The sequence below is a fragment of the Nannospalax galili genome, unplaced genomic scaffold (genome assembly GCF_000622305.1).
Source record: "Nannospalax galili isolate Female #2095 unplaced genomic scaffold, S.galili_v1.0 scaffold637, whole genome shotgun sequence".
Taxonomy (NCBI): domain Eukaryota; kingdom Metazoa; phylum Chordata; class Mammalia; order Rodentia; family Spalacidae; genus Nannospalax; species Nannospalax galili.
Window position 1 is genome coordinate 709,556 of NW_008340411.1, and position 13,656 is coordinate 723,211.

The window sequence follows — 13,656 nt, forward strand, 5'->3', positions numbered from 1 at the left end:
TAGGCTTTCTCTTGTCATTTCTAATTGGCTTACTGAGTATTTACCTTTCTTCTTCATTTCAGCCTAAGTATTCTTCAATATTTCAAACTCTTTACTGAATTCATTCAGAAGTTTATCCCCATCTTCCTTCAGTTCTTTGATTTCTTTTAGTGTCCCAGATGTTGTGTTATGTTGTATTGTCCTTTTCATTTAGTTCCATGAATTCTTTTTTCTCCTTTGACCCATTCATCATTTAGGAGTGTGTTATTTTATCTGCATGAGTTCATGTGGTTACTAGGGCTTCTTGTGGTGTTGATTTTGAGTTCTTGCATTGTGATCTCATAGAATGAATGGAATTATTTCAATTGTTTTGTTTACATTAAGGCTTGTTTTTAGGCCTTCAAGTTTAGTTCTGCTTCTTTTTGTGAACTTTATGTGTCTGTGGTTTACTTTTTGGGCATGAAAAGCTGGTTCCTCTAAGCTTCTGGTTCTCTCTTTTGATTTTATACTGGAGTGGCCAGATTGCTTTTATCTTCAGGAGTTCCCACAGAGGCCCAAGTCAGATGAGGGTCAGATGCTCTCAGGCTTTCTCCTAAGGTCTGGATCCCTCCAGGAACGATTTTGGCCTCATTTGGGTGTTGGACTGGCCTGGGAGCCTGGCCCAGGAAAGATGCTGGTCTAGGGCAGCTGGTGGCCTTCCCACCCAGAGATGCAAAGGCAGATGGGGCGATAAGAGGCCCCAAGGACTCCTGGGGACTGCACTGAGTTGCTGGGTTGGTCTGGATGCAAAGGATCAGGAAGAGGAAAGGTCAGCCCCCATGTCACAGAAAGAGGCTGGAGGGTGGTGCAGGCCCAGGGAAGCAGAGGGTGGTGAGGGTGGGGCAAGGCCCAGAAGCAGTGCTCCTGGGACCCAGAGAAGGCACTATCTTGGTCTGGATGAAAAGGATCAGGAAGCAGTATTGGTTCCCCAGGTGTCTGGGACCCCAAGACAAGGAATTGGGGCAGGGCCCAAACTCGGAGGAGAGAACGGTGGAGATGGGAGGCTGGGGGAGTAAAGGCTCAGAGGGCACGATGAACTTACCCCTGAGAGAGGCCTGTGGGTAGCTCAGTAGGGAAATTTATAATGTCAGTCAGATTAAGGTTTTACGTAATAATGTTGTATAAAGATTATCTTAATATCAATTTATCATTGTGTTATTTCCCGTTTTTTTTAGCTTCCCAGAATCAAGAACGGTTGTGTGCATTTAAAGATCCATATCAACAAGACCTTGGGATAGGCGAGAGCCGAATCTCTCATGAGAATGGGACAATATTATGCTCAAAAGGGAGCACATGCTATGGATTGTGGGAGAAATCAAAAGGGGACATAAATCTTGTAAAACAAGGCAAGTAATCCTTTTTTTTTACTTAAGTTGCTTTGTTTTTCTTTTTCTTTTGGATGTTTCTCATTTGTGCTACTGCTGATCTGTGTCCTCAGCATTGTTTTTTGTGCAGTTGGAGTTTATCTAGAAAAGACATATAGATTAAAATTCTCACCAGAAGAACAGTAAATAAAAAATATAAAATATGTATATATCCCTATATAGATATTTATTTACCCTAAGCTCCAGATTTGTAAAGGAATATTTACTTTTAATGTATTTTAATAATATCTTTTTCATTATGAGTTAATATATACATGAATGAAATTTGATACAGAAAACTTCAGAAAAAGCCAAAGCTTACAACTCAGTCCTCTTTAAAAATACTATTTTTCTATTGGTCTGTTCCCTTTAGATGTATTTTTCCCTGTACCTTTATGTTTACATGTGTACCAATTTTCTTAGAAAATTAGGATGATATTGTATAAGTAATTTCATACTCCTTTTTCCCATATCTTGACGTATTCCCTGAAAGCACTTTTAGCCTCAGTACAGAATTTCAGTATATACATATATCACATTTATTTGCACAGTGTGGACATTATACTGTTTTCAGATTTTCATTGAATACTGAATCCTGCAATGAAAAACTTTGAACATACATTGTTGTTTGTGTCTGATGTTTCCTTGAAATAGATTCCTTGATGTAGAATTATTAGATTATAAAATATGATTGTTCTAAAGGCTCTGCATTAAAATTCTCACGCATCTCTCCAAAATTGCCATCATACATTTATTCCAGCAATGTATGCAAGTCTGTCACTGAATCTTTGTTATGTTTACATACTATTTCTTAAATCTGGAACAACTTACTTAAATCCAGAATAGTTTAATTGGGTTTACTGTTGCTTTAAATTCTAATAATGCTATAGTTAAACATGTTTTTGGTGGCTTTTCCCCCATGAATGTTTGTTATATCCTTTGCCATTTTTCTTTAGGTTGTCTTATAATGTACATATAACTTCCATATTTATTGCACTTATTTCATATTTTGATATTTTCCTTACTATCTCCTAATTTGTTTAATACTGGTTTGTAGGATGTTGGTCTCACATTGGGGATCCCCAAGAGTGCCACTATGAAGAATGTGTAGTAACCACCACCCCACCCTCGATTCAGAATGGAACATACCGTTTTTGCTGCTGTAGCACAGATTTATGTAATGTCAACTTTACTGAGAATTTTCCACCTCCTGATACAACACCACTCAGTAAGTAGTTACAGTAACTTCTTTATAATTCCTTGCTCTAGAGATTGTGAAAATATAAAACAGGTAAAAATTCCAGTTTAATAGGAATGAGAACTCCAACATTGTAGGATTATATTAACCAGTACTTGAAAGCCAAAAGAGATTTACCAGCCTGGCAAGTCATCAGTATATTACTAAATTTGAATCAAAATATAGTATGATATTTTTTTCTCTGGCATGGTAGTAATGCCTGTAAGCTAGTATTCAAAAGGCTGAGGCAGTAGGATTGGCATTTCAAAGCCAGTCTGAGCTACATAGTAAGTTCTAGGCCAGTCTGAGCTATATAGTAAGTTCTAGGCCAGTCTGGGCTACATAGCAAGAAACAAACAAAGCCCTTTTCTGGAAGGGAATTTGGTAGGTTTAGTGGCATGTGCCTGTAGTCCTGATTATTCCAGTGGCTGAGGAAGGAGGATCACTTCAGGCTTTGTGTTCAAATGGACAGTATAGAGAAATCCTATCTTAAAAAAACAGTTAACATCATGGTGGTACACACCTTTAATCCCAGCACTTGGGAGGCAGAGGCAGGTGGATCTCTGTGAGTTTGTGGTTAGCTTGGTCTACATAGAGAGTTCTAGACCAGCCAAGGCTATGTAGGAAGACCCTGTCTCAAAAAAAAAAAAAGTGCTTGCTCTTCTATCCAGCATTTCAATTTCTAGGAGTTTGTCTGGAAGATATATCTTCAGTAGTAGGAAAATAATAAACTTAATTATCCATTGTGATACTATTTGCACATAACATTTGAAAGTATCTAAATGTTCTACAGTAAGCAATTAGCATAAATACATTATGGTACATATATGTGATAGGGTACTAACTATATATAACCATTGGGAGAAAAGAGCTCTGTGAACAGAAATGAAGTGAGTGCCAGAGATAGTGTTAGATGTCCAACACGCCCAGCTATACAGTATACTATCTTTTGTCTAAGACAGAAAGGGAAATAAAGAAAGCTTATTTATCATTGGCTTAAGTTTACAACAGGAAAAGAGAAAGATATCAGAAAATAATGGAATTGGTTTCTTACATGGAATTATAAGGAATGGGGCAGAAAGATACGGAATTGAATGAGATTCTCCTGCCTCTCCCTCCTGATACTTGGAGTAAAGGCGTGCACCATCATCCCCAGCTTTATGTCTGTATTTTCAGGAAATGCTCTTTAAGTATTTAGAAATGAAAAGTCATGGCTTATAACCTACCATCAGAAGTTTAAATGAAAAACCCACTGTGTGCATGTGTGTATACATACAAAGAGGTACTGAGAATTTATAGATGTCAATAACACTAATACAAAATACCATGCAAAACCAAGGGTTTACGAACCATCACAAAAATGATATATGAGGTATAAAAGCCAATGTTTCAGTTGACATTGTTTTTGGAAGATTAAGTAATGAGCATTTTGCCACTTTTAATTAGAGTATAATTTTCATATCCTAAGATAAAAACAAACTTTTACTGAAAGATACTGTTTCACTGTGAAAGCCAAGTTCAAAGACTATGTAATAAATGAAAATCTTAACATGCGTATTAAATTACACTACAAATAAAACAGCTCCGGCCACCGCAGGAATACCAACAGAAACAAGCAAGAGGTGAAATCACCAGATTTCAGATTACTTTAAATTACTTTTCTCAAGGTTTTTATTATTCAGAAATAACCACAAGAAAATATATATACTTCACCCTAATTTAAACATTACACAAAGCATAAGCATTACTCTATACCCTATAAATATATATATAATCTAAAAGTTGTTTAATTTAATGAATGATCCTTACAAATGGACAGTGAATATAAGAACAAAGAATGTATGAACCTCACTAAAAAAAAAAAAACCCTGAAACTTATCTTTCAAAATGGTCCCAGTAAAGTTTTATTTGAATAATCCTACCACAAATAAATGATGGGATATGTACTCTCAAACACCATGATAGAAATGTGACCTGTTCCAATATTTGAAAAACAATTTGGCACTATATGGGGAATTTTAATATTAGTATTGTGTACAGAATTCTAATTGTAGGAATTATACTGTTATACAAAGCTACATATATAAGATGTTCATTGTAATAAAACTGGAAATAGCCTAAACATCTAAAAACAAAAGAATAGGCAATGCAAGTGTCTAATTGTTCTGAAATATTATTTGACTATTAAATCTAACAGCCACGAAATTGAGTGTGGTGGTGCCTGCCTCTAATCCTAGCACTTGAGGAAGTGAAGGCAGAATTAGAAGTTCAAGGCTACCTCATCTATATAGCAAGTTCATAGCCACTGTGGGCTACATGTGACTCTGTCTAAAAAAGTAATAATAATTAAGTAAATGAGTAAACAAATAAGCCATTCAGTAATATGATGAAAAATAGGTAATCTGGAAGATACTTATTGTGGCAAACAAAAAATCTAGGTATAAAATAATTTCATTTTACTGACACTATACTAAAATTTAAAACACTTTAAAGAAACTATTTTTCACTTTTGTACTTACATCTCTTTTTCTTTTTCTTTCTTTGTAGTGCTATGTTAGCCCAGGCTGGCTTCAATCCCAAGCTTCTAGGTTTTTGTTTGTTTTTGTTTTTTTCAAACTTGTAGCCCCAGCTGGCCTGGAAATGGCTTATAGACCAGACTGGTTTTGATCTGACGGAGATCCACCTGCCTCTGCTTCCTGAGTGCTGGGACTAAAGGCGTGCGCCATCACTCCCAGTGATATTTCTGTTTTCACCTCCTAAATCATGGGATTGCAGATGTGATGCACCACTATGTTGAACTTGTTACTTTTTAAAAAAAGCCCTTTTGTCTCTACATTGACCAGTGTAGTGTTGGGCACATAATGAATGTGCAATAAATATCAAATAAATGAATAAACAAAAGAGTATGGATTAATGTGTAAATTCTGAGATAGTATCAAACATTTGAAAGGAATTTTGTTTTTAATCTGAGAGAAAGTAGTTTAAAAGATTTATGTAACGTAGAGGTATTTATTGAAAGCTGCTTATTGCTTTCAATTAAGAGGACAAAAGCAGCAAGTAGCGTATGAGATAGCAAGTACAGGTAAAAGAAAAATATTAATCCCTCATTTTATATCCATTGTGATTTAAGTCCTAAACACTACATTTAGTTCCCCATCTCAAAAATGAAACATCAAAATATTTTAAGCATTTTGCTTTAATGTTTAATACTAGAACCTAGAAAACTTTTCCTTAACAAATACCATTATATGATCACATATCCAAACAAACTTCCTTGAAAAATATGCTTGTAGCATCTTTTAATACTTATAGAAAAAATGGTTATGACTTTAATGACTACAAAGTGAGGTTACATTCTAGGTAATAGCAGAGTGTACTTAGGTGTTGTCTTTGTTAATTCTAATAATTTCTTTTTAGATTATTTTCTACTGAACGTCTTATTTCTTGACATGAAACCATTTGTTGCCTAGTGGAATTACATGTCTCTTATCTAGTATGTAGTTATAGAACATGTTTGCTTGCCTTACCTTTGTATGTGTATGTTGAGTAGGGTCAGACCCAGCAACAGTGAAAGACTATGACTGAGCATAAGAAGATAACAGCTCTCCAGAAAAAAAATCCGACCCTTTTTACCTCAGTTGACACTAGAAGTGTATGTTAGTAATAGAAACTAAAGCATATAAGACCAATGGACTTCAAATAATAATGTAATGCGAGCTCTTTAGGAAAATGTGACAGACCAATGGCATGACCATGAACAAGAGTCTGTAATCATGCTGAGCCACCGAGTCAGTCATTCAAGGAGTACTTTCATGTAAACTTAGAACTTTAGAGAAAGATTATTTTTCTTACCTTTAACTTTTACTTTTTTTTTTTTGTCTTTTTTTGAGAGAGGGTCTCCTTGTAGCCCCAGCTGTCCTGGAACTCACTATGTAGACCAGGCTGGCCTCGAACTCACAAAGATCTGCCTACCTCTGCCTTCCAAGTGCAGGGATTAAAGGCGTGCGCCACCACACCCGGCTAACTTTTACTTTTTAACAGTTATAGATTTTGTGAATGATTATAAAACTATTACAAAGATTATTTAGAAGCAGTGAGATAGGCATTTATCAATAAAATATCTGTACGTTCTCCATTTCACCTGTTTTTTAGGCTGTTATTAAAAGATATAACATAATTAGAAGTCTGCTGGTGCTTTTGTTAGACATAAATGCAGTGTGTGTTAAATTAATTGAATGCCAGCACTTAACTATTAATGTTAAAAAGAGACACATGAGCATTGTTATGTTCTATTCAGAACATAAGTGTTATTCATATTATAGATCACCAGTTACTTCTGATTCATAAGGACTTTATCTGTGTTCACAAAACGAAATGAAAAAAAGAGAAAAAATCCATTTCTCAGTATTAGCAGCTGAAGTGTAGTTTACTTACTGTATTATTCCATGGAGATTAATTACCAGCATTAAAAATGAAAGAATTTCTGATACTTAGAAATCTAGGCTAATTATTTTGCTGTAACTCCTAGTAGTTTAGGTCTAAGTTTACAATTAGAGGCCTAAAATATGTGTTCAACCAGGAAAGCATCATCAGATAACTTTCTAAGATAAAACTGACTAAGGGATGAGATGTAAGGGTTTATGACTACTATCTTGGGTTTTTGTACCTCACAGTGTTTTTCAAAGATTTTTTTATTTTCTGGCTAGTCTGCTTCAAAGTTGTCTTTAAGGAGATAGATAACATATCTAATTGCTTTCATTACATAGGAGCCTTAAAAAACACAAAGAGGGTGCTGGAGAGATGACTCAGCGGTTAAGAGAACTGACTGCTCTTGCAGAGGACCTAGGTTTGATTCCTAGCACCCACATGATGACTGACAACAATTTATTAACTCCAGTTCCATGGGGTTCAACACCCCCTCCTGACTGCTGAGAGCATTGCACAACATGGGTGCACCTACCTACATGCATGCATTATAGTCATGCACATAAAATAAGAATAATAAATAAAATATTTTTTAAAACACAAACTAGTTTTTTTTAATGAACTCATGAAATTTATTTAAATTAACAGCCGGTTGGTTATATGAAAGTCATTAGGGTTTATAAGTACTTTATTACTGAGAAATAAATTATCCACAAACATCTCACCTCTATGAAGAATATTAAAATGCAGATAATAAGACAAAAATATTTTTGGTCACCTGAAACTACTACCAAATATCTAAATTTGCTTAATTAAATTTGCTCTTAACATGTTTTAATTTGTAGTTCTTTTTTTAATAATTTACTTATTATTTTTATTTTATGTGTATGCGTGTATTGTCTGCATGTAGATAAGTGCACCCATGTCATGCAATGCCCACGGAGGACAGAAGAGGCTGTCGGATCCCCTGGAACTGGAGTTACGGACAGTTATTAGTTGCCATGTGGGTTCTGGGATTCAAACCCAGATCTGTAAGAACAATCAGTGTTCTTAACCTCTGAGCCATCTCCCCAACCCCAATTTGTAGTTCTAATACCATGATTACTGATGTTTGTCAGAGAACATATTCTAGCTAAAAAAAAATGATGGAAGCAGACTTGTGCAGCAGCAAAGCTCTAAGCTCTGGAACCTAAGAGTAAATGCAGACACCAGTTATATCCAGTGTGCACCTTGGTCAGCCTGCCAAACCTCCAAAACAGGGATCTTTCTGGATTTTTTTTTTTTTTTACCAACTTGGTCCTTTAAAGGAAGAGAAGAGTGTTTGACTTGAAAGTTCCCAATAGTTAAACATCAACAATGAATCAGACTATCATTACTATGGGTGATTCTGAAAGTTATATAAGTTTGTTATGAAGTAGTTTTGTACCTATTTGATATATAATATTATGCAAACGTCTCTAGATAAAACTGCGTAATTAAGAAAGCTCAAGTTCTTTTCTTTCCTTGAAATCCTATTTTCTAAGAACACCCCATTTCTCTTGTGCCTAGTGTCCCACTATGAGTCTCTTCACTTTTTTAGACATTGTCCTTTCTTCACTCATTAACATATCCTGCTATTAGTTTGATTTCTTTTTGGTCTTAAGACATTAGTTTTGGGGGCTGGAGAATTGGCTCAGTGTTTAAGAGCACTGGCTACTCTTGCAGAGGACCTGGGTTTGAATCCTAGCACCTACATGGCAACTAACAGCTGTCTGTAACTGCAGTTCCAGGGGTCCCAACGCCCTCTTCTGACCTCTGCAGGCATTGCTTGACACAGGTGCACTTACATACATGCAGGCAATACATACACTCATACACATAAAATAAAAATAATACATAAAATATTAACAAACTTTTAAAGACATTAGTTATAGATAACTATATTTGGGTTTTATTTATAGAAATTAGTTGTAAATAACTGTTTAATGGGGTCTTATTCATAGAATACTTGCATTAAACTTCAAATTTTTTTTGTCTTTTTGAGACAAGGTGGTCGCCCTGTAACCACAGCTGGTCTGGAACTCACTGTGTAGACCAGGCTGGCCTTGAACTCATAGAGATCCATCTGCCTCTGCCTCCCGAGTGCTGGGATTAAAGGTGTGCTGCATCATGCCTGGCTTAAACTTCAGACTTAAAAAAAAATTTTATTTATTTTATTTTATGTGTATGCGTGTATTGCGTGCATATAGGTAAGTGCACCCATGTGGTGCAATGCCCGCGGAGGACAGAAGAGGCTGTCAGATCCCCTAGAACTGGAGTTACAGACAGCTGTTAGCTGCCACGTGGGTGCTGTGATTTGAATCCGGGTCTTCTGCAAGAGCAGTCAGTGTTCTTAACCGCTGAGCCATCTCTCTAGCCCCATAAAATATTTTTAAAATAAAATATTTTAAAAAACCATTTAATTAAAAGTCATGTAGTTTAAATGTATATTGTTGCTGTAAATGAAAAACTAGTATCACAAATAAAAGTTAACTTAGTTTATTTAAAAATAAACAAGAGCCAGGCATGGGGGCACATGCCTTTATTTCCAGCACTTGGGAGACAGAGGCCGGTGGATCTCTGTGAGTTCAAGGCCAGCCTGATCTACATAGTGAGTTCTGGGACAACTGGGGCAACAGGGAGACCCTGTCTCAAAAAGACTAAAAAAATAAAATAGACAAAAAACAAGTAAGTAAATAACTAAATAAGATAAAACTTTGTAGAGTGACTAGCTAGATATTGTTGCTTGCCAAAATACTGGCTTTCTCTGTGTTAAAAGACAAAATGATTAGCAAATCTTTGAGAGGTAATAAAGACAAACTAGTACCAAGGTGAGATAAGAGAAAGAAAATATTCATTAATATAGGTCCATGTAGCTTCTAAAGCCAGGTATTTTGACACTGTAAAACGATAAAATAGATCATTTTGAGGTATTTTCTGATCATGAGTCTTTGTAGCACTTAATTCTGTTTAAAAGAAAATCAGTGATTAGCAAATCTTTGAGAGGTAATAAAGACAAACTAGTACCAAGGTGAGATAAGAGAAAGAAAATATTCATTAATATAGGTCCATGTAGCTTCTAAAGCCAGGTATTTTGACACTGTAAAACGATAAAATAGATCATTTTGAGGTATTTTCTGATCATGAGTCTTTGTAGCACTTAATTCTGTTTAAAAGAAAATCAGAAATCAGATTCTTTTGTTATAGAAGAAATTCTCATGTGTTTATAAACTTGCAGAGTTTGAAAGAAGTATATAATTATATTTTTTGAAACTTATTATTAGAACATTTTCATGATAAGATATCTGTGATTGCTATAATTAACCTTCTTAACTATGAAATAAACAAGATAATTAAGTCAGTAGAAAAGCAGGCACAAAATTTTGCTTATATGTTTAATTAAATAAACCCAATTCATTCTCTTGAGCCTTGGTTGTTCTTGGGTGAAAGTCAGGATATGAATGTAGATGCTTTTGTTTTCTTTTATTTAAATTATTCATTACTTTGATATGGTAGCCAAGCTGATGAGAAACAAAGACTGAATTGCATCTAAACCCAAGTTTAAGAAATAACATTTTAATTTATTCTGTGCTGTTAAGATTAGAAATTCTAATTTCTACTGTCTGGCAACAAGTATCTTCATCTCATATCAAGCTAGAAAAGAAAGTCTACAGTCAGAGAAGCTGATACTGGCTTAGGGCCACAGGTAGGTTCTGAGCTATTGTGAATTTATAATGTTCCAGTTTTAAGTATTTCTCTGAGGACATTAAATAAATAGAAAATGGGAAATGAGAATAACTCAAAGTACTTACTTATTCACAACCTGAAGCAAAATATAGTTTATACTTACTAAAAGTAGAAAGAATAACCAAAAAATACAGAAAAGTGTGTATCTTTTAGGAAAATAATTGATTCCTTTTAAATTAGTAAACTGTTTTTTAAAAGAAGGAGAAAAAAAAAAAAAAAGACAGGGTGTCACTGTGTAGCCCTGACTGGCCCGGAACTCAGAGATCCACCTGTCTCTGCCTTCTGAGTGCTGAGATTAAAGGCCACTACATGCAGCAAGAGCCTGCTTTTCTCCCCAGCCCCACCCCCCGTCGGGGATGTATGCACACATGTATACATGTGTGCATAAGCCAGAGGAAAGCATCTGGTGGCCTCTTCTACCACTCTGTGCCTTCTTCCTTTGAGACAGGGTTCTCTGTGACCCCTGGGGCTCCCATTTTTCTGCTAGGCTGGCAGCCAGCAAGCCCCAGCAATCTTCTCTCTCCATCTGCTCACAGTTCCTGGGTTACAACTACACCAGATCACTCAGTTTTTTAAATGGATGTTGTGATCTGAACTCAGTTCTTTGTGGTTACATAACAAATGCTTTTAACCATTGAGCCATCTCTCCAGGCCCCCAAATACTAAATCTTTAATGCAGTAATAGCAAGATTCTAGTCCACTGTGAGGGTACATCACTGTAATCCCAGCACTCAGGAGGCTGAGTGAGGCAGAAGGATCACAAATTGGAGGCCAACCTGGATTATGGATTTTTCCAGGAGAGACTATCTTTTAAGTCATTTTTGGAAATGACTATATTATATCCTCCCTCATTTCATTTTTCTTTGGCCAGAAAGGGTACTTTTCTCCTAATTTTTAATTGTATACTTGGGAGATTATATTCTGAAGTTTGTGATGTGAAGGAAGGATTATTAAAATGTTTCTTCTGAAATGTACTCATTTTCCTGTGCCCTAATACAGTTGAAGAAAAGGAAAGATATTTTTTCTTGTATCTTTCATATCCAGAAAAAAAGTTTATTCTTTTAAGACTTATTTTTATTTATGTGCATGTTTATGTGTGCCTAAGTGAGTGCCATGTGCATGCACATGACAGTTGAGGCCAGAAGAGGTCATTGGGTCCCCCGGAGTTGGAGTTACAGACACTTGCAAGAGGGGCCATCCCCCCCCACTCCATGTACGTGGTGGGAACCAAACTCAGGTCCTCGAAGTGGTAAGTGTTCTTGACTGCTGAGCCATTTCCCAGTCCCAAGTTGTTCTTTTTTTTAAAAAAAAAAACTTGATTCATTAAAAAAAATGATTCATTTTTATTTGTATGAGTGATTTGCCTGCATCTATGTAATTGTATCCGTGTGTACAATGCCCACAGAGGCCAGAAGAAGGTGTCATATTCCCTGGAACTGGAGTTTTGGATGGTTGTTAGCTGCCAAGTGGGTGCTGGAAACTGAACCTAGATCTTCTATAAGAGCAGCTAGTACTCTTAATAGCTGAGCCACCTCTCTAGCCCCCAAGTTGTTTGTTCTTGAAATAGTAAATATTTTACTTTGTTTTTCCTGTGTATACTTTTTTTTTTTCTTTTTTCTTTTTGATCTTTTAGAGACAGGGTCTCCCTGTAGCCCCAGCTGGCCTGGAACTCACTTTATAGATCAGGCTTGTCTTGAACTCAAAGAGATCTGCCTACCTGTGCCTCCCAAGTGCTGGGACTGAAGGCATGCATCACCACACCTGGCTCCAAGTGTATACTTTTTTTTGGTTTTTTTGAGACAGGGTCTCCCTGTAGCCCTAGCTTGTCGTGGAACTTACTATGTAGACCAGGCTGGCCTTGAACTCACAGAGATCTCCCTGCCTCTACCTCCCTAGTGCTGGGATTAAAGGCACCCCGCTTACTTTTTTAGAAAAAATATTTTATTATTTTTATTTTATGTGTATGAGTGTATTGCCTGCATATATGTGAGCACACCCATGTCGTGCAATGCCACAGAGGTCAGAAGAGGGCTTCGGATTCCCCTGGAACTGGAGTTAAGGATAGTTCATAGCCGCCATGTGGGTTCTGGGACTCTTAACCCTGGTCTTCTGCAAGAGCAGACAGTGCTCTTAACCACTGAGCCATCTCTCCAGCCCCCCAAGTGTATATTTTTAAAAGTTTTTAGAAATTAGTAAAATATGTTTAATTCTCATTACTCCTGGATTCTGTGTTTCTCCTCGTACTTGCAAAAATATATTTGTAGCCCCAAAATCAATACTTGTGGTTCCTTCCTTCCTTTCTTCTTCCCTCTCTCACCTCCATTCCTCCCTCCCTCCCCCTCTCCCTCCTTCCCTTCCTATGTTGGCATCAGTGCTTGTGCTTGTGGAGGCCAGAGTTGGCATTAGGTGTCCTTTCTCTGTCTCTCCTCATTTTTTGTGACCGAGTCTCTTACTGAACTTGAAGCTCACTGAGTGGTGAACCCCTGGGTCCTCCTGTCCCTACCTTCCAGTGCTGGGATTACAGGTTCGCACCACCATGCCCAGCTTTTTAATGTAGGTGCTAAGTTCATATTCCCATGCTTGCTATGCCATTGCCCCCAAGAAGCAAATTAGAGTCTTTTCATGGTTAATTACAGGTATGTAGAGTAACAAAATATTACTCCATTCAATTTTGCTGTGAACCTAAAATGTTAAACTATATATATAATATATATATGTGTGTGTGTGTGTGTGTGTGTGTGTGTGTGGAGAGAGAGAGAGAGAGAGAGAGAGAGATATATCACATTAGCTTTTGCCACAACAAAGGAAATTATTATCAGAGCTCATCTCAAATAAGCCACAGGGGGG

At 36.5% G+C, this 13,656-nt stretch overlaps 1 protein-coding gene across 2 annotated transcripts in view; it reads left to right on the forward strand.

Moving 5' to 3' along the window:
- Nucleotides 1–13,656, forward strand: part of Bmpr2 (bone morphogenetic protein receptor type 2) — a 197,676-nt gene that overhangs the window by 102,010 nt on the left and 82,010 nt on the right. For both annotated transcript variants that reach the window (XM_017798761.2, XM_017798762.2), the window contains exons 2-3: nt 1,194–1,364; nt 2,440–2,610. In XM_017798761.2, coding sequence (XP_017654250.1) covers nt 1,194–1,364; nt 2,440–2,610 — 342 coding nt within the window. The remainder of the gene's footprint in view (nt 1–1,193; nt 1,365–2,439; nt 2,611–13,656) is intronic.